The 27,957-nt window shown below is 36.3% G+C and overlaps 1 protein-coding gene and 1 long non-coding RNA gene across 6 annotated transcripts in view; one reads left to right on the top strand and one right to left on the bottom strand.

The window, feature by feature from the left end:
* Positions 1 to 187: 187 nt before the first annotated feature.
* LOC131685647 (uncharacterized) lies at positions 188 to 27,467 on the top strand. The gene is made up of 3 exons (XR_009304853.1): positions 188 to 574; positions 26,565 to 27,061; positions 27,258 to 27,467. It is a non-coding gene; the product is annotated as an uncharacterized LOC131685647 (long non-coding RNA).
* The window catches only part of LOC131685645 (toll-like receptor 7), a 38,875-nt gene continuing 24,781 nt past the window's right edge, over positions 13,864 to 27,957 (bottom strand). For all 5 annotated transcript variants that reach the window (XM_058969510.1, XM_058969509.1, XM_058969511.1 and 2 more), the window contains exons 4-8: positions 26,577 to 26,899; positions 26,071 to 26,520; positions 24,400 to 26,011; positions 14,478 to 14,700; positions 13,864 to 14,401 (exon numbers count right to left, since the gene is read on the bottom strand). In XM_058969510.1, the coding sequence (XP_058825493.1) occupies positions 13,969 to 14,401; positions 14,478 to 14,700; positions 24,400 to 26,011; positions 26,071 to 26,520; positions 26,577 to 26,899 (3,041 nt within the window). In that variant the 3' untranslated portion in view covers positions 13,864 to 13,968. The remainder of the gene's footprint in view (positions 14,402 to 14,477; positions 14,701 to 24,399; positions 26,012 to 26,070; positions 26,521 to 26,576; positions 26,900 to 27,957) is intronic.

Below are 27,957 nucleotides of genomic sequence, written 5' to 3'. Positions count from 1 at the left end.
TCGTACAATATGTATGTGTGGACTATTGCAGTCACGGCGGTTGCTATAGTGATGCTTCAACCCAGCAAGGCCTTTCCTGGCTTATATAGGGATCGTTCACTGGTATAAGTGTGACAGAATGTGTATGCTAAAGCATATAAAAAGGGGAAATCAGCATATTCGAGTGAATAGCCAATGAGAGGCAATGTTGTAATTTGAACGGTGAATGCAAAGCTAAAGAAAGAAGGCACAGCAATGATTGAAAGAGACAAAAGTATTTGCATCGAAAATCCACGCCACCGAAGGACTTTTAGCTGCTGATGAAAACATTGGTCGAAACAGAGCTCCAAACGCAGGAATGAGGCACAAAACAAATTTAATTCTCTTTGCCATCCGGCCATGTCGTAAAATGTTGTGTAATAGAATATTGGCGTCCTATAGTTAGTTGTTTGTCGATCCACGGGTTCTGGCGGGGCTGGCGGTGCCTGAGTGGTAATCTGATGGAAATCAGTAGTGTTAAACTTGCCAGGTTGCAGCGGAGGGATATAATAACGAAGTTTTCTTGGAGCATCCACTTGACATAAGGCGAGATGATGTGAGTAGAGAGCAAACGGATGCTGGTAAAATAGGCACTCTGTTTTCTGCTATTTTCAATAATAATGGAAGGATGAGTGGTGTGGCAATCGAGCACGACACTGTGAAATGACGAGAAAACTGTGTTTCTAATATGATAATATTTAAATAGCAAAATGGGAAATCTGACGAAATACAGCAAAAAGTTTTCCTGTTAAATATTCATTCGTAGAGTGCAACAATGGAGCTTTCCTGGTGTGACATGATTCTGATATTAGTGACAGCTGTTTTTTAGCTTTTACTATATAGTTATTTTATCGTTGTGCTATAAGACTTTATGAAGTGTGTAAACCTAGCAGTTTAGTAGGATGACACTCTTAAAGCGAGAAAAATCTCTAGAACAAATGCTTTTTGACACCAAGAGCATAGTGATTTTTCGTTATATATTTTCAGTTTGCGTCAATGGCGACGATATAGTTGTACTTTATACAATTTGTTGCCTATTTTCGTCAAATTGATAACAAAGAATATATGTCAGATATGAAATCTGAAAAACATAGCTATTCCAAAGCGAATCAGTTAATAACTTAGAATAAAAAACTAGCTAATCAGTCTTATATAAGTATGCACGGAAATGTGTCTTTTGCCTTCTTGCTTGGAATCAGGTTTTTTTCCGAGTCTAACAGCATGGTCGGTGAGCGAATATCATGCTTTACTACAATCATCATCATACTTTGCCACAAACGCCAGCGGTAGATGTGCGATATGCATTTATTAGATGTGAAGTTCTACATGAATCAGGAATGCCAAGTCAATTTTCGATAAATCTGTGTTAAGCGTTGCAAACAAACTGCGAAAATCTGCGCATTGCATTTTTTTGCAAAATTGAACAGCTTACATTATCGGTGCCCTAATTTCAGCTTTCAGAAAATTGTCAATGCGTTGTTTTTCTGCAAACGCGTTTTCGATTCTAACTAAATGAATAGTTCACAACATAGGTGTTTCCATCGCTGATTGAAGGAAATCAAAGCTAGCTGCGATTATAATGTTCAAGACTCCGACGGAATCCTGCTCGGGATTCTGATGGCATCCTGCGCAGGATTTAGATGCAATGTTACATTATTAGATTGTTCCGCTTATTATTAGGACAGGTTTCAGAATCTTGATATTCTAATGTCATAAATTACATTCTGATGAAGTCAGTGTGACGTCATAATACAGCGCTGTTTGATCTAAAAGGATTCCGTGAGAACCCTGAGCAGGGTTTTCGTTATATTTTAGTAGGATTCCATCCAAAACTATTGAAATTCTGGGCAAGTTTTCGACAGAACATAAAACAGATCTTCATTAGAATTTAAAATTGAACTTCATCATAATTTCGAGTATCTTTTTCACCAGGGAAGAATTCTACTGAAGCTGAAAAAGTTTCTTGAATGATTCTATGAAGAATTGAATTAGATTCCTTACAAGTATTCCATACGAGAGAAAACTCCATCCGAGTCTTATCCTCGGGCTCCATGCTAAAAACAGTTGTTAGTAAGAATTATTGCATTTTTCTCGATTTTAACTAATTCATTTTTATTTGTCAATTTATTCGTCATGTTCAAGGGCCTGACATCAACGGAGTTGCGGTTATATTAGGTGTGTTCCAGTACCAAGAGAAACTGGAAGTACTCCGGAGCAAACAGAAAGACTATCATTCCTGTATTATTGCTTCCCTTTTCTATTGTTCTGGTAGGAAACTGGAGTAAAAAGGAGCAAGTTTTTTGCCCCGGAGCAACTAGGAACAAGAAGCGTGTTCACTAAATTTTTACGCGGGAGATAGTACCGTGTAAAATGCCGCGTTTATCAGCTTAAAAAAATCGTTTTTTTTCGTTTACATCAGTCGTTTGAATATTCTTGCAAAATTTCAGTGTATAGCTGATTAATAGTCTGTAAGTCTCGTTTATATTGATATTTTTACTTCTTACAACTTTAAAGCCTTATTATGTATACATATTTTAGAAAATATAAGTAGGTTTTTTATGCCTTTTTGAGAAGAGATTTAAATGAAATTTTTCTCAAAGGGGATTTACCCTACTTCTAAAAAAAATTAATAGTAATAATAATAATAACTTTAAAGCCCATTTTATAAAAAAAACATGTTCTATCAAAATCCGTGCACGATTTTAGAAAAACTATAAAAGCTATATATACAAGCAAAACATTGTTTTTAGATTAATTAAATTGTGCATATAATTAACTAAAATGTGTTAAATACTCATTTTATAATGTTATTAACGCACTTCATGCCAAAAGGCCGAAAAATCCATCACTTTATTAAAAAATGACTAAAATATTCAAAATGTCAACTTGCTATCGCCATAATAGTCTATATTGTGCAGAGAAGCTTTCCAAATAAGGTAGAAGGGTGATGAGCCAATTTTCGCTATGTTTCTATTATCACCCTACCCATTTGAAGTCGTTGGTTAGAGCAGTGTCTGCCATCTTTGTTCCACGCATTGAGTCAAATGGTAGGGCAACAATATGGGCACTCGATTCGAGTTTTCGTTGCACTCAAATACGAAAATTTCACTGTTTTCAGCGCATTTGTGTTATTATATTGGTTCTTAGCAACGAAGCAAAGCTGTTGATGTCAATTTTGACGCATTCCACTGATTGTAGGCAATGTAATAAATTAGTGAGGCACCCTGCTTAGTATGGTGAAAAAAGGCACTTTACCCTATTTCAATTTTTTGTTTCAGGTAAAAATTACGAGCTGAATCTTTCACCGACTTTGTGTTGTCCGCGGTGATCTGCTGTGAGAGATCGTTTATCCGTTTTTATTCATTTCGATAAAAAAAAATTTGGCTGAATGTTCAAAAATACACAAACGATCATTTGTTTTCCTATTGTTTTCTGTTCGAAAAACCTCTAAAACCTTACTTGCGAAATCCGTGTCAAAACCGTTAATTAAGAAAACCGTGCAAAAAACTGCGATAAATCCAAAATCCGAGTAAAAATATATTCCAAAAATCGTACAAAAACGGTACAAAACAAAAATAGTTCTTTTGAACGCTGAAGATTCAGTCGATTTTTGAATAAGTTTTTTTCGTACGGATTTCGCAATTTACACAGTTTTTACAGTCCTTTCGAATGCGAAGAACTTTGGAAAGTGGGAAAGACGGATCTTGAAGATTGCTTTCGGCCCGTACTTCAACAATATGGGTGCTTTCGGAAAAGATTAACGAGTAGACGCCAAATGTTGATGTCTGATGCCATTTGTAAAACCAAGATGAATATGGCGACTTCCGTTTTAACCAGATTCTCTAAAACCTAATTATTATGGGTATTTTTGGAACAGGTTTGACGAGTAGATGCCAAGATGGCGACTTCGAGTTTGGGGTACAAACACTTTATACACAGACTTGCGAAGTGTCAAAAGTTGCAGCCAAACGAGCTGTCAAAAAGTGCAGCCATACGAGCATGAGGGTTTTGTGAGGAAAGTATAGGAGCAATCCCATGCAAAGATTTTGGGATCTTCCGTGATGCCAGTTTACATTCATGGTTGCTAGTTTTACTGTTTTCATCTCCGCAAGTCTGTGTATAAAGTGTCTGTAGTTTAGAGGAATTCTCTACAACCCAATCAATATGTATATTTTCAGAGCTGGCTTGATAAGTTCACGATAAGGATCATTATACAATACAAAATGGCGACAATGCACAAGTGTTGTAAATCGTCGGTTTCGTGCTCAAAATTAATAGCGTCTAAACCGTTAACTTTGAAAGAATGGTTTGTTCTGAGAAGTTGTTGCCTTTATGATTGCGCATGCAAATAAGTATGATTCTAATACGAAATAAGCATTATAACTGCTATAATGCATATAAAACCTTATTAATCCGGGACAGAAAAGCATTTTGCTGCTATTATACAACCCCACAATTGGAAATGTATTGATGAATTCAACGTTATGAGAATATTGGTATTAAAACAACTCTGCGCTAATATACATATAAAGCACACCTTCACTCATATATATGTGCATTCGTATGTATAAGTGACTCGGTCTCTAAAAATATGCCCGCATGCTCACGGAACATATTTCAATTTCCCCGGTAGATTGCCTGCTGCATATTACAGAGAGCAGCTCATCATGTCAATCATCAGTGATTCGTGGGTTGTTAAGAGGTTTACAAATTTGAACGGAAGGTTAGATTGATGAGCAGATTTAGATCATTAGGTCATTTTTGGGTTTTGTAGGTGACTCAAAATTACTCAAACAGGCCACCCAAATTATGTGAAGTTACAATTTCGATGGATGATACGGTAGTCTTTGGCATTGCAAAATCAAATCCAAATGGATTCTGCGCAAAATATTTTTGACCATGATATTGACATTTGAAGTTTTTAACAAGTTTATTTTAAAATAATTACTACGAGCGACCTATATGACCAATTAGAACGAACTAACCAACAACGCCCTTTTTGTCTAGGGCTACCTACCTTAATGTTGGAAAAACTTTCCTTTATCTTGGTATTGAACGCAGACATTACTTTTTGAGAATCAATCACTATTGAGTAAAATCACAAAATGTTTATGCAATCGAATTTCTTGAAGTACTTAGATGTGTTTTCTTGCCTGGATATTCAAAGTCGGATTAGTTGCCGCTAAAACGTCAGTAAAGTTTCAAGTATAGGAAAAGGACAAGTGCAGAGACTGACAAGTGAGAAATAAAAAATAAGTGTAATAAATTGAAGACCCGATTTTATCAGCATTGGGTGCTGATAAAATCGGGTCTTCAATTTATTACACTTATTTTTTATTTCTCACTTGTCAGTCTCTGCACTTGTCCTTTTCCTATACTTGAAACTTTACTGGCCTTATACCTTTTTACCTACCCCCGATTTATCGGCATTTTGACCCGATTTTATCAGCTTCATATGAAAATTGATAGTTGGTAGTTTGATGGGCTCTAGCAGGCGAACCAAGTTGAATTCGAGTAAATCCTTTCTTGAGTATATTTTTCTTGTCTTAGAGATCCGAAATATGCAAAAAAAAAAATATTTTTTTTTAAATTTTACGCTGTCAGACAAAAAATTTAAAATTTAAGCTAAATAATCAAGAAAGGTTATAAGGCTATATCTAGGGACAAAAGAAGAATATGTTAAGATCTTCGGTTTCTTAAAAAGAAAGAAAAATATAAGTCCCGATTTTATCAATGTTTCCATTTTATCAGCCCAAAATTCACCAAGGGGCTGATAAAAACGGGTCTTCACTGTATCTCTGGCTTTCGTGAACCGATCTAAAGTTTGTGAAAATTATATTTTTATAAGCTTTCCAACTATACGCACATAGTTTGACGGAACTATTTCATTTGCCAGTTATATGTCGAAAACACGTCGAGCTGGACAATATCACCATATCTCAGACACTAAAAACTAAAAAAATAATACCGTGAAATGGTCGCGTTAGGCCTTTCTTTTGAAACTAGTTTTGGTTAGCCCGGTTTAGCCATTGATGAAATTTTCACATGACATTAGTGTACATACATACACACATTGTCCCAATTCGTCGAGTACATGAGATATATGGTATATGAGACTGAGTCCATCAAAGCTTCGGAAAAAGTTTTCAAAATAATCTCAAGCAATCAAAAATGTTCTCACCGTTCCTTCTGCAGCATGGACAAAAATTTTAACTATTGTCAAATTTAACTACCGAATGAAACATTGCAAGATGACGCCATTTGAGAAAACTGTTCGAAAAAATGACAGTCCAGCAAGCTTGTTAACATGGTGGCGAAATTTGAAAGCACTTCGAGTCAAATTCCTCGTACTGCGTGGAATCAAACTTTTTCTAAGTTATGTCAGAAAAGTGAAGTTAAACAGTTTCATGCAATGTTCTATTGTAAAATTTAACAATGCTCCAGAGCAGTGTTATTTTGCAAATAACTGTCAGAGTTTACTCAAAATTGAAAAACCCATCATAATAAAGCCAGAAGCACGCTTTGGAATTGCTCACAGTGAAAGGTCTTTGCTGGTGATTTCACAGTTTATTTGATGAAATTGTTCAAAACTTTTTGATTTGTTACTATGTTTTAGTTGCCGCAAGGTTCTACTGTATCGATTTTGTTGGCTATTTTCGGCAAATTTGAGACTAAGAGAAACGAAAGCAATGAAAATGAAAGACGGATAGGTATTCTAGAGCGAATCAGTTATAAACTTAGAACGGAAAACTAGGACTAGGCAGGCTCATATAGACATGATCGAAAGGAAATGTGAAGAATTCTTTGCCGTTTGGCGTTGCACCCCAAATAAAAAGTAAAACTGTTAGTTTTGTTTATTTTAACTAAAAGTGTAAAGAAATAAATGTTCGTTTTTGAAATGTTGGATTTTTTTTTCTTTTTCAATTTAACCCTGCCATGCCCTACTTTTTTCTAGTGCATATATGGTTCCCAAACTAATATTTCATGGGAATGTTGGAATCTAGAAACACGAAAAAACTGTTTCATACAGATACCCTATCTGTAGCTTCCCTCGCATTGCGAGAAGCTACTCAATTTTTACGTTCTATGTTTCAGTATAATTCTCCTAGAATATTTGCAATATTCCAATTGCATGGAAAATGTTCTCAAAAAACCGTCTAAATTGATAGGTTTTATCAGTTTCCAACAGTGATGCGAATTTTCATTCTCAAATGCCATAAAAATGAAAGAGAAATGTTGGAGTAGTTCGGCTTGAATAAGTTATGCAACTAATAACTACTAAGCGAACTAGGGCATGATTTGAGGTTTGTTCCTCCTTCAATTTCAAACAAGCCTGTTAAAAAGCCCAACAAACATTAGGAGCTGAACTATAAGACTACGTGTTGATTTAAAGCAGATTAAAGGTTATGTAAGCTGAATAAAACTTTCGCTGAACTATTAAAACATTAACAGTTTATTCAGCCTATTTAAAATCCAGTATTCGCCAGTTCCAACTAGGCTGAACTATACAGCTAATAAATGTAACATCGACAATATTAAAGCGTTTATTCAACCATCTTAATTAGACTGAATTACGAGTTGAATAAATGATGCTGTTACCAATAGTATTACCTTTAATCATTAAGCTGCACTACATGTCTTCAAAAGGTTGTTTCTACCTTTACATTTGCCGTTATACCATCTTTGACTTTTAGCTGAATGATGTGTTTAATAAAGGTAATTGTAACTACTACAAAAATGGGCACGATTAGCAAATCATGACGAACCTGGGTTCGAGTCCCCATACACGCACATTATTTTTTTTACTCTTAAGTGAAGGATTTTTTATTATTTCGGTATATTCCAATTGAGATGGTTTGCATATATTACAGTTAAGGAGCAATAGATCAATAAACGAATAAAAAATAAATTATTATTATTATTATTATTATTATTATTATTATTATTATTATTATTATTATTATTATTATTATTATTATTATTATTATTATTATTATTATTATTATTATTATTATTATTATTATTATTATTATTATTATTATTATTATTATTATTATTATTATTATATTGTCTTCGAATTAATAAATTTTCGTACAGACTGAAATACTATACTAACTTAAACCTATTTTCACTTTGAACATTTCTCTACTTAAGTTAAAGTCGAAATGATAAAAAACGCTATTGAAGAGCTGACAGCAAACATCCACCGGGTTATTCTGGCCGTACTGCGTGCGATGAGTAGAGCGCCGAAAGAAGTCCATTCTCCGCAGAGACCTACCAGGAACGTTGAAGTCCAGCTTAGCGAGAAGCTGAGGGCAGTCAATGTTGTCAGCGAGAAGATCTAACACAAAAAGTCGCTGCAGAAAAACTCTCCTGTTTCGTAGCGTAGGCAGGTTGATAAGAGCACAACGATGCTCATACGGTGGTAGTTCAAATCGATTTCGCCAGGGAAGCCGTCGAAGGGCATACCGGACGAAGCTCTTTTGCACCCGTTCTATGCGATTAATGTGTACGGTGTGATACGGGGCCCAAACGATAAATCCATACTCTAGAATGCTGCGTACCAGACTGATGTACAGTGCCTTCAGGCAGTAGACGTCGTTGAAATCTTGGGTGTTTCGTTTGATGAGTCCTAGTACTGCAAAGGCTTTAGCAGTAACTGCATTGAAGTGTTCGATGAAACGTAGCTTACGGTCAAGTATAACACCAAGGTCCTTGATTGATGAAACTCGTTTTACTGGGGCAGCGCTCACTGCATACTCAAACGTAATTGGAGAGAGTATTCGTGTGAATGTGATTATGTTGCATTTCTGAATGTTTATAGTCATTCCGTTTCTATGTCCATCTGAAGTGCACAACAATCTACCAGAGTTGTTATGATGCGATAAATTTTCAGATCATCTGCGTACATCACCTTACACGATGTCAATTCGTTGCAAATGTCATTCACAAAGAGACGAAGAGAAGAGGTCCAAGGTGACTCCCTTGAGGTACACCCGATGTGATGTCGAATGGGTCTGAAAGTACAGTTCCAAGTCGCACAGATGCACTGCGGTTTGTAAGGTACGAGAAGATCCAATTGGTCAGCCAGTCCGGAAATCCGATTCGCCTCAACTTTTCAACAGCTAGCTGATGAGGAAGGCGATCGAAGGCTTTGGAGAAATCTACATACACTGCATCAATTTGTTGTCGTTTCTCTAATTTATCAATCAGCGTTGACACATAGCTCATTAAGTTCGTCGTTGTTGAGCGCTTTCTAACAAACCCATGCTGATCTGTAGTGATGATGTGTTTTACTGCAGGGTAGAGAATATCTAACAGCATACTTTCAAAAACTTTTGGGAGGCAGCTCAGGATTGAAATTCCTCTGTAATTTATGACGTCATGGACGTTACCGGCTTTATGAATTGGTGTTATTAAAGCCTCCTTCCACTTGGCGGGAAAAATACTTTCACCGAGAGAGCGATTGAAAAGCATGGATATCGGTACAGCTAACGATGAAGAGCATTCCTTGACGAAACATGGTTGTATTCCGTCCGATCCTGGTCCCTTTGAACCGTCAACACCACGTAGATTGGTGTACACTTCGCGTTCGGTGAAAGATGTTACAGGCAAATTCAAGGAGAACGTTGGCAGACTGCTCAGGTACGATTCAGACAAAGGTGGTGGGTTATTACTTAGCACACTTTGAAAGAAAGACGAGAATAGATTTGCTGACTCTGCCGGTGTCGTTGAGGTCCTGTCACGGTAGTTCACGTTTTCAGGAAAACCACGGGTGGATGTTTTGTGCCGCAAATAAGCCCAAAATTGCTTCGGCTCGTCCTTCATGTTACTCTCAAGTCGTGAAATGTATGATCGAAAGCAAGATGCATTCAATGATTGAAATTGTCGCTCTAAATCTCGCACAAACGATTTATCATCTTCACCTCTTTTCCGGAAAAATCGTTTACGAGCCTTCCTTAACCGATTTCGCAGATTGCGCAGCTCATCGTTCCACCAGGGGCGTTTATTTGTGCAACGGCGCTTTCGTCTTCTCAGAGGCACGTGTTGTTGAAAAATTAAGTCCAATTCGCGATAAAACCTGTCCACAGCCTCGTCGAGAGTACCCAGTGATAATATTTCAATCCAATTGATGTTTGAGATTCTCGCATTTAGCTCGTCATAATCGCATTGATTGAAATCATACCACACATCTACATCGTCAATTACTGGTGAACCGTAAAGAGTCTCAATGGTCAAAACAAACGGATGATGACGATCCAATTTCATTAGCGGTACGGGTGGTTCTATGACTTCAATATCACTGGCACTACTTACAAAGGCTAAATCAAGTAATCTTCCATTGTCATTCGTCAGGTAGTTTACTTGTTGTAAACCAGAAGCGATCATAGTTTCGACTAACAACAGCTCGTGCTCAGAGGATGCATTATTAGGGATAAAGCATCCGATTTCGTCATCAAAACTCCAGCGTAGCAACGGTAAATTATAATCACCGAGAACAACAACCCTAGTGCGATCATCAATGTGATTGAGCAGCTTATCCACACAGGCGGCATGCTGCTCATATAAAGCGAGCTCGGAATTTGGTGGTAGGTAAATCACACAAATAACGATAGATACGGTCCCACATGTGACTCGAACGGCAATCTGCTCTAGAGACTCAGCCCCATCGATAGCTACAATATTGCTTCGATTAGATTAGAATAGAAAGTTTAATTAGTTTTTTATATCTTCTGAGTTTTCAGCACGCGAAATACACGATTTACAGTTTTCAATGTACAAGCTTACCAAATCACACGCGCCCTTGTTATATGTAAATTTACCTTTCAATTCGAAACGGTCTGTTCACTTGAAAAACGTGAATATTCTCATATTGAACGCAAGAGAAACTTTTTGTTCCAACGTTGCTATAAATTTTTGACACCAGCATTGATTTTTTTCTACCCATCGACTTGCAAACAAAGGTACAATGATTATTCACGCTGGCGAACTTAATTGATATAAATAAACTATTGAATTCGAACAGCGACTTCCGCTTACCAAACAAAAATCACAATGGAAAGAAAATCATTTGGCAGGGAGTGGTAAATAAATTGAGGAGATTGCCACCTTAGAATTGTAAATGGCTTCAATCCATCATTCAGTTACCACCACTTCCATATAACACCCATTTTTACTTATCTAAATGTTTTGTGACAACCATAAGTCCTCACCTTGGAAATAAAAACGACTACAATCATCATTTTTGAAATAAGTAAATTATCTAATTAAAAATTCCCGAATGTTCTAAAAATTATTAAATAAAAAAATGAAATAAAAAAATTATCGTAGGTTGGAATTCGAACCCAAACCAACTAGGTTCACTCAAATCTATAGAATGCTACTGTAGCCTTTATACAGACTCTATTCAGCAGCCTAGACTTGTCGGTACATCGGTGCATTCGATGTATGCAAGATTGGTGCAGACAGTAAGGTAAGTGCTTAGTATTCAACAGGTTGTTGGTTCGGATCCAGGTACGTGATATAATATCCAACAAGGTAATACAATTTTTCTCTAACTGTAACGTAACACTAATAAAAGAATATGGCTTCCAAAGAGATTGATGGCGTGTGTAACTTGAAATAAGTCTTTTTTTAATAATTTTCCTATGATAATTCTCCCAGCTGAATAGCGGTAACGAAAAGGTTTATTGATAAAGCTGAACTGTGGTTTTCTTCAGGCTGTATACATGCTGAAGAACTGTTCTTTAATGTGTCTTAATCAGACAAGCTGAATAAATTCTCCAAATCCCGGATGCTTAAGGGTGGAATAAACGATATATGATTACACGTATATTTCCAATGTTCAACCAGAGCTGAATAAAGCAACTGTTAAAACGTTTATAAAACCACGAAATGTTTGTTGGGAACAGCTCTGGTGTTACTTCCCAACAAACAACGTAAGCCTTTATTACGAGGGAACAAGCTGAACAAGAACTGAACAAACCATTATCCAGCATAATTGTTTGTTTGGTTCTCAAAGGTAAGCTGTCCCTAGCAGCACTGCTCCATCGGAATCCAATTAGACTAAATGCCATAACTTCACTCACAGAGCGAATATTTGTAACTGTTAGGCAAAAGTTATAGCTGTTTAGAAACGTTGTTGTTTATAAACAACATGGGCAGGAAAGGGTTAAGTATAATATGGCCAAGCACTGTAGGGGAGAGTGGGTAGGCTTGATCCCCTTTTTGTTTTTTTGTCACTTATCTTTTCAATGAAATAAAAATTTTGATTACAAATATCGTCACTTTGCAGGCAATTCGAATTGTAAGAGCTGTGAATCCGAATACTATGTCCTGTCAGTAATATGAACAGTTTTGAAAATCATGTCAAAATGAAGTTTTTGTAAAAACGTGTGGTAACTTGATCCCCTGCCTACTAGGGCTAAACAAACAGAGCACACTATAACTGCACGATAAACTCTAATACCAGTAGAAGGTGAAGCCAGATATTTGTGGCAAATCAGTGTTGTTTGACTAGCTCCAACTTTCAATAACTTATATCAAAATGTGTTCGCGAAACAAACAGTTTAGTATAATTTATACTGTCAGGTTCTTTATATAAGTGATTATTTCTATTCCTATACATTTCGGAAGTGTGTGTTTGAGAGTTAATGATAAGGATCAAGAGTACCCAGTGTTACAGGGATCAAAGGTATCTGTTGCATGAGATGGACGAAATTTAGTGTTTTTGGATAAGTTGTAATTCAGACGAAAAACGTGTTTTCCTAGACAAAAGCCTTTAAAAAAGTAATTGTAGTTGAAAATATTCATAAATGATTAGTTCGACGAACTCATACCATCGTTCAAACAAATTGTAAAAAGATCTTCGAGATGAATTTTAACCTACATTCTCATAAATATGACTTTTCAAAAACAAATATAATACATTTGATTTGTTTTTTAAACATCATAAACTACCAAATATGTCACTTTCTTTTTATATTGTGATAACTTTTGTGTTTAGATTATGTGATATGGCAGAGGAATCAAACATCCCCAGGGATCAAGTATCCTCATTTTCCCCTATATTGTACCCTCCATGCACAAAATGGTAGAATTTAATATTTTTTCAGTTGTTTAATTTACATTTGCGCACGAATAATTTAAAATATCTGAGCTTGGAATTTTTGCCTTGGTTCAGTTAGTGGAGATGGAAAAATAGGATTCGTCAATCATCTGAATCTATGAAATTAGAAAAACATTTTGTTTTATTTTGTATTAAAACACAAGTTTTCTGAAGAAAATCGAAAAGCTTGATAAAAAATAAAACTAATTCTTTCCAAGTTTTGTCTGATAAATATGAATTCAATCAATAATGGAGGTGACATTATTTAGTTTGATTATGCAACCATCATCTCGTACTACAATTTAAATGATCCGCTATCAGCCCTCCAAGAATGCTTTAAGATGGGAGGGATAGAATTGTGCTGCTCGATTTCGCCTAAATTCACAAACACCACAGTAGGAGCGCAATGTTCTTCTTCGCTTGAGTCTCCAGCTTACTCATCCTTCCCGTCGTGCTTTGGTGCAATATTCTATCATTTAATATTTATTCAAGATTTTGATTAAATTCACTCGACAAGTTTCGTTGCCTGGCTGGAAGAATGGTGTTCAACGGTAAACAAAAGGAAGGAAAAGTTAATGAAATTTTGAAATTTAGTAGCCATTTGGATGTAGCGCTACTTGGATATTACATTTATTTGCGGGACTGTAATTAGTTGATCAAGTTTAAGATCAGAAATTTCTCACTATCAAACAATCGCTGAAAATAATTGTCATCAATTTATTGTAAAAATCAAGATATTAACTTTACAAATAAATACTTTATTTCCGTCGCTACAATGAATGGTACATATCAAATAAAATGTCACATAAGAGAAAAATCTTTTGTTTCACTTACTTTCAACGCTAACTACTGCTCCAACCTCGCCCACTGAACACACCAACGGCTATACTTACTAGCAAAACTAAACTATTTATTACAGCATTATCACAGCTACCGGAGCGCCCATTTTGGTCACCCGTCAGACTCAAAGGCAGTTTGTAGTTGTAGTTCTCGTTGTACTTCTGTTTCACCGCATCGAAATCTTTCGGCATTTGAACGCACTGCGTTTCGAGGAAATTGATTTCCTCGCTACTGCTCTTGGCAAGCACGCAGAGTTCCAATGACGACGAATCATCCGAATTGATATCCCTTCCCTTGATAGCCGTCAGTCGGCTACTGTAGGACACCACTCGTTCGAAGATGATATTGTTCTGTCGGTCACGGATGTACACATAAAAGTCTCCGATGTCTTTGGTCGAGGTGACGTACCAGTGAACGATCAGTTGACCTCGGAAGCTGAAATAGTTAACATAGATATCAAGTTCCGACGGTTCCAGTCGAGTGCATATCTGTTAGGTAGAACCGAACTCACTAGGTAACTTCTCGGAATCGGAGGTCCGGAAGTATTTTATAGATATCCTTATTGGCCGCTGGAACACATGATAGTAGCTCATCGCTCACGCTGTACAGGGACATTCCGGATGTTGTGCTTGGTTCAGAGCAACGGATGTTGCGGTATTCGCTGGGAATCGATGGCAGCGTATTCAGGTAGTTGTACAAGGGTCTAGTGTAGCAGTCGCAGAGTAGAGGGTTGTCTGTAATGTTTGAAAGGTATTAACAATGTGGTTTCATAACTAATGCAAATAAATTGTTTGCTGATGTAAAATTAAGAATGTCTTAATCGATTATATTACAATGCATACACATTTCTCTATGTTTATAAAACCGAAATGAATACATGCCAATACAATAATACTACTCTCTCTCTCACTCTCCTTCTTCTTCCTTCCTTCTGGAAACTTAGGACCCTACCGAGTTCTATGTCACTATTTTAGACAGATATAAAAGAAATGTATGGGAAGAACAGCTCATGTTAAAAAGAAGGAAAATATCCATAGAATATTAACCCAATAACAACAAATATCGTAAATACAAGAATCAATAAACAATATTTAGTTGAGGACAAGTGAAACACGAAACATTCAAATTCAATTTCTCTTTGTTAAGTTTTGTGCTTTTATGCGCTATTTTTTACACAGACGTTTGGCTCCAATGTCAAATAACAGGAGTTTTGTTCCCTATACTCGTTAGCGCCCCAGTCAAACTTACGAAATGTATTGGAGAAAGACATGGATGAGCAGACAGCCACACAAGACAACTAACGGCAGTTGCCGACACCTCATTGTTGTAACAGCAGCAACTGGAGATGTCATGAATCTCCTAACATTTGCATTCGTTAATGTTATATTCGTTCTGTTCTGAAACTTTTCTTCCGAATTCAAAAAAACCTGTTGTGGTAAACAGCTACTCTTTCTTCATGCTGTACCAAGTGAGCCCCACGTCAGTGATGTCAGATCTACGGAAATCTCCGCAAAGCTTCGGATTGGAAGCTATTATACGGATCTGTAGATGAAATCTACGGGAATTCGTTTTTCTACGGAAATCTACGGAGTTATCTCCTGGGAACGTTCGACAGATGGATTCAATTTCTATTGAGTTGAAATCTCAACTAAAACAAAAATCTTGCAAAAGCATATCTGCAAACTATTCAAAAGGTTATAAAGATCTATTAGAATATAAAAGTCGGCTCGATAGACAATTTTGACATTGAATTATTTTCAGAGTTGGATTATTTTCAGGATTGAATGTTGTTTGATATGGTTTCTTTCTGTGTGAGAATAATTTATCTTTGCTCGGTTCATTCTGGTCTATTTGCCGCAGAATATTTTTAAATATGGATTAATCTTGAACCAGGATCAAATTTCAGACCAAATGGGGAAAATGGGCATCCCTTAAAGCAGTAAGCTGTCGAAACCGAACCACGTTTCGCACCTAAGGACGGTGAAAAATGCAACAAACGATTTCTGTTTCTCGAAAAATACGGGAAAGTAGGGTACTGTGTCATTTTGTCCCCAAAATACCCTATTTTTAGTGATGCAAATCAAATATATTTCGCAGCTTTTATAATGTGAAAAAATCTCAGAAATCGAACGGAACCTTTTTGACTTTTGTCCGAATACGAGAAGTTCAGGTTATAGGGCCTTTTGTAATTCACATTAAATTTTATCATTTTCTTCTATATATATATATATATATATATATATATATATATATATATATATATATATATATATATATATATATATATATATATATATATATATATATATATATATATATATATATATATATATATATATATATATATATATATATATATATATATATATATATATATATATATATATATATATATATATATATATATATATATCCCCTTGTTGAACGTTGAAAGTTTTTAGGAAAAAATTAAAAATAGAATCAGTACCGGTAAAATTCAGAAACATCAAATTTTCTGACCTTTAGTCACGATTTCATAGTTTTATCATTAAATCGCACATATTCTTATTTGATTTACTACTTTTAGTGTAAAATACGCTTAGGGATCATATGAGAAAAGTTTCATTTCTGGAAAAGCAGGGGAAGTTGAGGTATTAGGACATGTAATGAAAAAATGTGATTTGTAGAGTTAATGTCAAAAAATTTTATGTTTCTGAATTCTACCGGTTACGAATCTATTCTTGTTTTATTCCTAGGAATGTTCCACGTTCAACAAGTTATATTTGATGAAAATTGATTGAAGAATATTAGAGATATATGCACGAGAAAATGATAAAATAAGGCCATATAATATAATATAAAGGTTTTGTTAGATTTCTGAGATAGTACATTATAAAAACTGCAAAATATGTATGATTTGCATCACGAAGCAGAAAAATTAGTAAAAATAGGGGCTTTTGAGGACAAAATGACCCAGTATCCCACTTTTCCGTATTTTTCGAGAAACAAAAATATCTCCATTCAACTGATAAGGTTATTTCCTTTAAAAAGAGGTATTAATTGTAATTGATGATAATTGAGTGCTACTTCAAAAGTCATGGCATTTAATATATTTTTCCATAATACCACTTTCAAAAATTTCAAGCGATGTGGGCGGGGGTCTAGAATTGCCCAAATGATGTGAAATTTGGCATCTGAGCTTACTTTAACATTTGTCACAATATGAAAGGAGGGTCCTTTGAGAATTCCATTTTTTTTGCGATTCCTTAACCGCCACTAACGACACAGCCTAAGGGAAAAACTGAGAAAAACGCACTGGAAACGACTGTACCTGCTCTGTTGAAGGGTGTCAATCGCAAATGTCGAGAATTTCACTCAAATTCATCCTAAAATTTAACCGACCTATGTAATCTGAAACAAGTACCGTAAACTGGGGTGACTTTGATCATCGGGGTGACTTTGATCACTCGAAACTTTTTTGTAGATCGCTTGTTAAACCAGAATAGTCTACCAAATCATTTTAACTTGAAATGATTTTTACTCTAAACTTATGAAATACTGGTTTGTTATACTTTTTGAGTATTTTGTTCGGTTTTTGGGTACAAAAACTACAAAAAAAACGAAATTTGACTTTACCTTATTTTTACGAAGCATCATAAAGTATCTATTTTTTATGAATCAAATAAATCTCAGATTTGAGCAAGAGTAATAAATTACAAGCGAGATTTTATTTTCCTTTAGAGTGGGATGTACCAAATTTACTTGTAAGAGTTTGTTTATTTTAAATACATTTTTTTTGTGAAACTAGTTGGCAATTATTTCAAATTTTTTTAAGCTAAAACTCGTAACTTTTTTTTATTGTTCAATATTCCAAAGTGTTAAAATGGATGAAACATTTTGTACATTGATAAAGCACTGACATAAAACAATTTTAGCAGTTTTAAAGGTTTTCAGAATCTTTTATTCCAGTTGGACACAAATTTTACGAATTTTGGTTACTCGAATTTTACAGTACATTGAATACTTTGTATAATACCAATTAATATCTATTTAACAATGAGTATCTTTCCAGAATTAATTTAAACAAACATTAGAATGAAAAACATTGACATCAATAACTTAATGTGAGTGAACATGCAGGTTATCAAAGTCACCCCGGAATACGAAAACGGACATCAACTTGAAATCATTTTTGGAAAAATAGCTGTAAGCGGACAATTTTAGATAAATTCTTATTCTCCTTACATCAGTACATGGTTTAAAAATATTAAACTTGAAAAAAATGTGTTGCGTCTAAAAATATGCAATGATTACTTCGAAAAGTGCCGATTTACCGATCAATTTAAAATGTTGCAATAATTATTTATCGACTCAAACTTTTGCGCTGAAAGATGCGATGCGAAAATTTAGTGGGCGAAGGAACAGAGCTACTGTTCGGGATAACACCTCTGGCACCACTGTCGTCGAACGAATTAAAAGAATGACGTTAGAAATGTCACCGTGCCGTCGAACGAGCCAAAAGTAATTGTAATTGTCATCATATAGGTACCGTTAGATTTTCGGATTGGGCAAGCACGCTGAAGAAGCTTTCTAGACAGCAAAAGGAAATTTTGAAAGTTGTGAGAGGAGATAGTTGGAGGAAGGAAAATAGTTGAACGTGAATTAGGAAAAGGGATAAAAGCTATCTGCAGGAGGAATCGAGAAGAAACTAATCTTTTGATTTTCTCTGGAAGGAATCCGGACACATATTGAAGTCGATCGCAGAGTAGTGGAAGAGGCGTTTGTGCCATTTAGAATGGAGCCTGCAATAATGAGGCTGACCATAAATTGTGACAATACAAAGTGGAAATGGGTGTGTAGTTATAGAAGAATTAATATATCTTGCACACCAGGGATTTGTGATACTGATGTTAACCACAACGTCAAAATAAGTGTTGTGGATTCGAATAGTTTTTTCGACGATTTGCGTAGCCATCCGACGTCTCGTATCGTGCGGACGTATTGCTCTATACAAATCGCTGATAGCTGTTGTTCTGCGCCGCGATAAGGTGTGGTGGTGAAAAGAGACAGTCTATTTAATGCACGGTGTGTTGGATAAACGAATTTTGTGCTCAATATTCGGTGGCCCAATAGAGAATTTAGAATTGCACAGATGCATGAATCGCGAGATGTGGACCGACCTCTGCAATAACATAGCAAAGATAATGCCTTCTACCTATTGTACCCCCATACCTATTTGACTACATTATACTCGACTAAGAATACAGGCTTACATCAGAAGGCTGATCGTGCTCAGTGGCTGTGTGAAATCGAGAAATAGGCACGGGCGGTGAGCGTGCAAGGAAACTGGCAGGTGTCCAGCTCGAAAAACCTTGGAGTCTGAAATATAGTGGTCATAATTCGGAATACTAGAAACGACCACAATGATGATGACTAAAATGAAATTTACCACGATAAATCTAAATTAATAATAGTTTTAGAAATTGAAGTTCTTTTGTGTAGAATGCACAAAATTATCATCAATCAACAAATTACATACACGTTGCCAAACATAAAAAATATTTTTTTTTGAGAGTTGTCCTACTGGAGCTGTAGAGCTAGGTTCTTGGAAGGGCTCCCCGTTACAATCACACACTACAATTGCAGACGAGACAGGCAATGGCGCCCAATAAAACAGTGCTTTAGGCCAATTTTAGCGGGCCGTGATTCTGAATGTGATTTTCATTGTACGGTTCAGGTATGTGCGGGCATAGGGACTTCGCGATCACGTGTATCAACGCGAAGGACCTGAGCATTTGTACGTTAACGTGCTCGATCGCTTGTGGGTTTGTATGTCGCGTGTGCTAACGTGTATGTAACTTTGCGTGTATAAATTCTATATCAAAACGTGTGGCTTTCACATATTCGCGTGTGTTCTAGAATGATCGCGCGCGGACCGTGAATCTGATACTAAAAATTTTCGTGTACGGTTCAGATTCTGGAAGAAAGTGAGTTCTTCCATATCACTAGAGTTCCCAGGCATGTCGCCTTGGAATGTGTTGTCTAGTAGATATGGTCGGTATTAAGTCAGACCGGACAAAGTCGCAAAACATCAAAAATGAGATAATAATAGCACTGGATAAAGAATATCGTCAGCTACATTCGACTTTTGCCAGATTTGAAATGTGTAACAATAAACAAGAATTATGGCCAAAAATAAATTTCCAATCATAATGTAAAAGATGCTGCGATTCAAACTTTAAACTCGTTTTTCTCGAAATCAATATTTTGTCACTTAGTCCGGTCTGACTTATCACCGACCATATGAGATTTATTTTTGATTGGTATGACTGAATATATTTACATTTTGACAACATCCAATTAGTTAGAGATTACTTGGTAGGGAACGTTTTGAAAATTTAGAGCCATAGTACTCAAGCGAGATGTATACAGATCGGAAAACTAGAAGGGTCATTAGAACAGGCTTAATACCTTACGGGTTTAACTTTTGTCTTTTGCTGATGAGGGTCGATCTTAGGCAGCATAACTACGAATCACTCAAGTTAACCAGCATGTCTCCTGGCAAAGATAGACTTAACCCTCTTTACCGTGAGAACCGACCGGTTCTTATATCGCTAGGGTTCCCCATGAGACGTGTTGTCTAATAGGTATGTGAGTATTTTCTTAATTGGTCCAGCTGAAAGCATGGACCTACGCTTCTAGAGTCGAGGACAGACTTCCGGACGTGACCGCATGCGAGAGGGCATTTTTTAGGTTCCTGCTTGAGACCGCGTTTGAGAATTCATGAGTTTTAATAAGTTCACTATCACCGAGGTATAATCATGTTTGCGAGATCGCGGGCGTAGGTGTGCGTGGTTAGTCGTGAAGAGCTCAAACGTTTGTATGTTAACGTGTATACACTCGATTCTATGACCGTGGTACCATTCCCATATTTGCGTGTGGTCCTGAACGCTCGCGCGAGCCGTGAATCTGATACTAAATTTCAGTATGCGGTTCAGATGCTAGAAGGGAGTGATTTCTGTCGTATCAGCAATAGTTCCCTGTCATGTCGCCATGGAACGTGTTATCTGGTGGATATAAGCATCATCTTTGACTAACCCAGCTGAAGGCGGGTGTAGAATGGAAGTATAAGTCTCGAAAAGAAGCGATAAAAGACAATAGATGAGAGATGTAATAGATTAGACTGGTGCAAGATACAGCTGAAGTTATGATCATCACATGACAAATATACATTAGTACTTCAAGCACTACTAATACTTGAATAGCCAACCACCACACATAGCATACCCTTTCTCAATTATCTATTTGTTATTGGTTGATTGTTGGTTGTGGCAGGTAACAAGAGGAAAAGTATAGAACAGAAATAAGGCTCACATCAGCCCTCCCGGCATCCTCGACACACCACTATCGTGACGTATTGTAATCACCATCTTTAAGCGGGCTTCAAATCAAATCAAATCCTGAGTAATCATAATGATTGGTGGATTATTGATATGAGAACTAATTACCCGCTAGTAGAACTTTGTGCAAATAGAGACTATTCTGGCTTGATGATGTTTACAATACCGTCAATCCCATCAACCTGCGAGAGAGAAACATAAAAAAAATAAATTTTCGACTCAAAATAATTAAAAAATGCAAATTTGAAAAAATCAATGAAAATCTCTTGTATATTTTAAAATATTGGCCATTTGTTGATTTCACAATAAATAAAGCTTTAAATGTCATTGGAAAATGATATCAAATATCGCGAATTTTTAAAAAAATATTAATATTGAAAGATTCTTTTCTCAGTAAAAAATCCAAATAAATATCCCTTGTTTCAATATATATTTACATTTTTCGGAGTAGTATGGTTTATTATTCAGCGCCTTACTAGGGATACCTACACGAAAAAAATTGTTCCCAAAATCGTGAATAACGTGCCATGAATTCTGAAAGAATATTTACGTTACGTGAACAGGACCACGAATAAAAATCATGTGCTTTATAATTTTCCTTCAGTAATGTTTTTATTATTGTAAATAGTTGTTTTTATTTTGTGAACTTACGCCACGATTTCCGCCATATTATAACCAAATCGATTCTCTGTATGTAATTAGTTCACAACTTTAAGAACATCATTCATAAAACCCAAAGTTGACTCATGAATTTATTCATAGATTTAGGAACATTACTTCACAAAATCAGTCTGGACAGTCTGGATATTTACTCGTGAACTATTTCACGAAACTCGAAATTTATTTCATAAATCTATCCAATCCTCGTGAATCAATTCACGATTCCTAACATATTAATCACTATTCAATATCCTTGCTCGTGAAATAGCTCACAACATCATCATATATCATTCATGTATTCTTGGACTGGTTCATGATTCCTAGTATAATAATTACGACTGATCATTCGTGCCCGTGAAATAGTTCACAAAATCATCATATATTATTCGTGTATTCGTGAACTGGTTCATGATTTCTAGAATAATAAACACGACTGACCATCCATGCCCGTGAAAAGTTCACAAAATCATGAAACTCTTTTGTGCATTCGTTCATGATTCCTTGTATAAATCACGGCATACCATTTGTGCTTGTGAAAAAGTTCACGAAATCATAAAATATTATTCATGTATTCGTGAACTTGTTCATGATTCCTAGTATAACAGACACGACCTACCATTCGTGCTCGAGAAATAGTTCACGAATTCAGAAAATTTAATTCATTTATTCGTGAGTTGGTTCATGACGGCCTAGTAAAATTGTCACAATAGACCATTCATGCAAGTAAAAAACTTCACGAAATCACGGAATAGTATTCCGTGAACTGGCTCATGAACCCTAGTGCGTGATTTACGATCTTTCTTGCGTACTTGTGACATTTAGAGGATATTCCAAATCATTTTCATTTTCATGTAACATGGTCATGAAATTTTCACTATTTTACAACATTTGGAGTATTGTTCGTGGAAAAATTTTTGTTTCATGCACTATTTCATAAAAAAATTCATCTATATCCAGCTGCTAGCGACCAATAATAGGTGCTAACAGATATAAGATAACTATTAGGATCTCGAACATCGATATTGTTTTGATGAGGTACAGTGTGATGTCTGGACAGAAAACGAAAGCTGCGCTGAGCACCAAAATATATTATAGAGTTATAAATCGTGTTCGTGATATAGTTCACAGAACAAGATAATGCGAATCAGTAACACTTTTATGATCCAGTCAATATTGTCACGTTACTTCAAATAATCCGATAGTAACCAAAAAATGATATCGCAAAAAAGCGAAGAAAAATTACGAATATTATGATAATAAGCTCGAGAATAACATATTACGATAATGTGCATGTAAATTACGAAAATTATGACTATGATCCTGAAATCATGAACATGATTCACACTCCTCTTGACAAAAAAATCAACTCTTCTCATGACGAAAATATCACGATAACGTGAATGAAATACCGAAAATCGAGACCAAAATCATGAAATCATTAACATAAATCACGCTATTTTGACAAAAAAAATTCCACAATAAATTCTTGACAGTAACGTGATGAGAAATTACGAAAATCGCGAATAAGTTCCTGAAATCATGAACATCGTTTAACTGTCAGCTGTGTATTCCAAAAGTATGTACCAGAATCATAACAAAAACTAAACATGTCTAGGGAAGAACCACAGTAACTTAACCAAACATACGAATGTAACGCTTGTGTGTATTCGGCACGAACTAGTTTTTTTCCTTTTGAAACACAAATAGTTTCATGAATACGAGGTTTATTATTCATAATTTCAGGAACTTGATTTTCGTTTCGAAATTGTGAGCTTTCCTTCATGCATTTATAAACGGATTTTTTCCGCGAGTTTGTTAAATTAAAATAAAAAAAGGTTACAATTAAGGCCAAATAAAATTGAGGAAATAAGGGGCAAGCATTCAAATTCTTCGGAATGCACTGTCCAACTAAACCCATTTAGTTATTTGCGAATAAAATAATGCCGTGGAAATAGGTCTCCCAGCCACTAGGTCATGTGCGCGAATAAGTCAGACATAACATAGTTAAAATCTTTTGATGATTTCTGATTGATTTTTAGTTGTTAACAAATTATACATCAAATTCTGACTTTTAGTGTTGTTCAAATGTCTAAAGTGCCATCTAGGGGCAAAAATATAAACTAGTTCCATAATCCCGAAAAAAAAATTCAAAAACTGTGGTTGCTTTGTACCCCCGATGAATTATTTTGATGTTGGTCGCAAATGAAGTGGAAAAGTCTAGTCTCTCATATCCCAGAGTTTCAGAGATACTGAAGGGTGACCTCACTTTACTCTATTTGTTTTTTAACAATGTTTCCCTCCTATATATAGTTAATCGATCTTTGAATTCATATTCGAAAAGTTTATGCGTTTTTCTGTCCATAGAATAAATAAATTAAATAAAAAGTAACATACCTTCAAATAGCACACTCAAATTGGTTGCTCTCATTTTGTTCACCAGTTCCGTGTCAAAACTACCGATCTGATTCGCCCGCAGATCAAGCAGCGCCAGTTTCTTCAATTTCAACAAACTATCGTAGGACACATTCCATATCCGATTGTGATGCAATATCAACTCCGAAAAGTTCTCGGGCATACTGAACACATCGCTCTCCACCTTGACCAGCTCGTTGTGCGACAAATCCAACGTCTGAAGCGAGGTTAAATTTCCCAGCACACCTTTCCGAATGTCTTTGATGTTGTTGTGTGACAGGTTAAGGTGCGTAACAGTTTTCGTGCCGAACTTCAAATCATGGGTCAGGATCGCAATCGTGTTGTTGCTCAGGTTGATCTTCTGCAGTCGATACGGTATGTACTGATTTGATGGAAAGGTTTTCTTCGTGATAAAACTGAATCGGTTATGGCTCAAATCGATCTCTTCCAGACTGAGACAGTCATCCAGCAGCCCATTGGTTTTGTTGTCCAATGTACTTAGAAGGTTATAAGAAACATCCAATTTCCGAAGCGAAACAAGTCCCATAAAAGCATCATTCGGGATTGTAGCCAGAAGATTGTTGGACATATTCAACTTAAGAAGCTGCAATAGACCATCGAAAGCTTTTCCGCTTATACTGCTTAATCCGTTGTTCATCAACTCTAGCTCGAATAGTATGGGAAGGTTTCCTAAGGCAGCTTTCGGTAGATTGGTAATGTTGTTGTCTCTCAAATGCAGATACTGTAGGGTTCCGAGGTCTGCCAAACTATCACGCGGCAATTCAGAAATTTCATTTGCTTCCAAGTTTAACCGTTGAAGGGTTAACAAACCAGCGAAGCTACCACGTTGAAGATTATTCTGAAGTTTGTTACGACTCAAGTCCAACGTGAGCAGTGAGTTCATTACGGGCCAGGTCTTATCAGGAATTTCATTGATTTCGTTATTGGCCAGGTACAAGTGGTTCAGCGAAATAGGAATTTGGAAAATCCGCTCAAGTTTGTTGTTGGACATGGTCAAGAAACGCAAGCCACTCGTTTTGGCCAATGCTCCACGGGTAATATCTCTCAGATTATTGTTACTCATATCCATTTCAAGTAGGGTTGGCAGGGTACCGAAAGTAGATGGACCGATTTTTTCAAGCGCATTGTGGCTTAGATTTAGTATCCGCAAGGAAAATAAGTTCTGAAAAACGGCATTGTAAATAAAGGAGATGTTGTTGTGTGACACGTCGATCGTATGCAGTTCGTATAATTTTGGGAATGTGTTCTTGGGAATTTCAATAATGTTGTTGTAGGAAGCGTTCAGTACTCGCAGCCCGGTCATGTTTCCTAGCGGGATTTGACTCATGTTAGTTAGTAGATTGTGTGTTAACAGCCACTCAGAGGCGTAGGTCGTTTCATCGAAAGCAGTTCGTGGTATACTTTTGATAAGATTGTGGGACAAGTCGAGCACCGTCATGTTTGCACAATTGATGAATGACTTGGGCTCAATCGTTTCCAGCCGGTTATGGGAAATATTGATGTTTGTCAGATAAAGATCTTTGAAAGAGTCTTTCTGTATCTCAGTGATTTCATTTTCTGCCAAGTTCAAAATCTGAAAAAATAAATACAATGTTAATGCTTCTCGTGAATAATGAAATCTGTTTCACTTACTTCAATATAATTCAACTGGAAGAACATTTGATAGTCCACTTTCTTGATTCTATTTCTGGCCAGATCAATGGTACCGATTCTCGTGACCGATCCAAATGTTCCTCGTCCAACATCACTTATCATGTTGTCATTTAAATGCAGCCTTCGCAGGAACCTCATCCCTCGGAACGTATTAGCATCAATTTTCTTTATATTATTATGGGCCATGTTCAGCACTCTTAGAACAGCATTACGAGCAAAGGTACCCCTTGTGATCTCCGACAATGCATTGTGCGAAACATTGATCCACGTCATTTTGGTTAAATCGGAAATGTGTGAGGCATCCAGCTTCGTCAGGTTGTTATGACTCAAATCCAAAATCTCCGCTTCCCGGAGTCCCTTAAATTGTCCCTTCTTTAGTGTTACTAGTTGATTACCGTGAAGATCCAATGTTTTTATTTTTTTGAAAGCCTAGCGGAAAAAAGGTATTAATTATGTTTTAATTATCATTACAGATACACACTCACCATGAAAACTTCCATCCCCATGTCGGTCAGCAATCCGTTGACAAAGTGGAATTTTTCCAGTGCCCCATCGAAGGTCATTCCTCCGAATATACCTTTGGGCAAAGTTTCCACCCGATGTCCATCGATATTCAGCACTTTCAGCAGACTCAGCACTTTCATCGCATCCGCAGGGAAAGCTGTCAACTCGCTGTGCACAAGATGCAGCTCCAACAGCGTGTCGTTGATCCCGTAGAACACATGATCGCTGATGCTGGCAATGGGTGTATCGAGCACGTACAGTCGCTTCACGCTCAGCTTGTGCAGCAGGGTGCCAAAGAGGTTTTCTGTTGGAAAATGGAAACCACAAGCGTGGAAAATAAAGCAAGGCATTATTAGTACATGATCGTTACCGGAAAAAATCGGTCATTCGGCAACTGAATAACACCGATCACGCGTACATGTAGTTTGAATTGAAGGAAGCATTAAGCACTATTCACCTAAATGTGGTAAAATGTTTTTCTCATTATTCAAAAGTAACATTAAACGAATTCAATCCAACCGAATGTAACATTTTTTAAACAATTTCTGACAATGCTTGAGCGAAACCTGCATTCTTTGTTCTGCAATACTTCAAAACTTTCCACCAACGCTTTTCATTTTGTTCGAAAATTAATTCGTATTCTAATCAATAATTTCTTTCAGATGTATTCTGACGCTATGAACGTTCAGAAGTGTATCTCGTAGAGTCCCGTGCACCAACGGAAATAATAAAAACGAAGCTGTGGTTTTTCCCCCAGTTATCTGTCATTGATGACATCTTTGCACTGCCAGCACCACTCCAAACAGCATTTTTTGATTAATTATTCTTTTTCTAGTCATTGCCAAATAAAAAAAACTCGTATATAATGCCAGTTACTAGCCTGAATAACAAGACTTAATTTGTACACAACTTGTATTTCTGTTGTAGGTACCGTGCTTTATACTATAAATAAAAACACCAAATATGTATCGTATTTCAACCATCTATGTCTAAAAAAATGAGTGACGATTATAAGCAGAAAGTGGCCTATTGTGGTCAAACTGTATTCCTGTTTATATTTCGAGACGTTCCTTAAGATCTCTTGTTAAAAGTACAAGTGGAGCTAAAGATGGCCAATGTTTAACCTCACAATTTCACCATGTTAGACATAGGGTGCTGTTTATGTTCCAGACCATCAATCAAGCAGAAGAGTTTGTTTCGCAAAACTATATCGGAATTTATCGTTAGATGTGGCAACATGAAGTCAGTAACTCTGTATATATATATAGGTGATGACACAAACGAGGTGCGAATACACGGAATAAGAAGCTGTCGAAATTCACCTGTCTGGCACGCTATCCGTGGATGTGGCAATATGAGTCA

The sequence above is a fragment of the Topomyia yanbarensis genome, chromosome 2 (genome assembly GCF_030247195.1).
Source record: "Topomyia yanbarensis strain Yona2022 chromosome 2, ASM3024719v1, whole genome shotgun sequence".
NCBI classification, from domain to species: Eukaryota; Metazoa; Arthropoda; class Insecta; order Diptera; family Culicidae; genus Topomyia; species Topomyia yanbarensis.
This window is presented reverse-complemented; position numbering and strand designations above follow the sequence as displayed.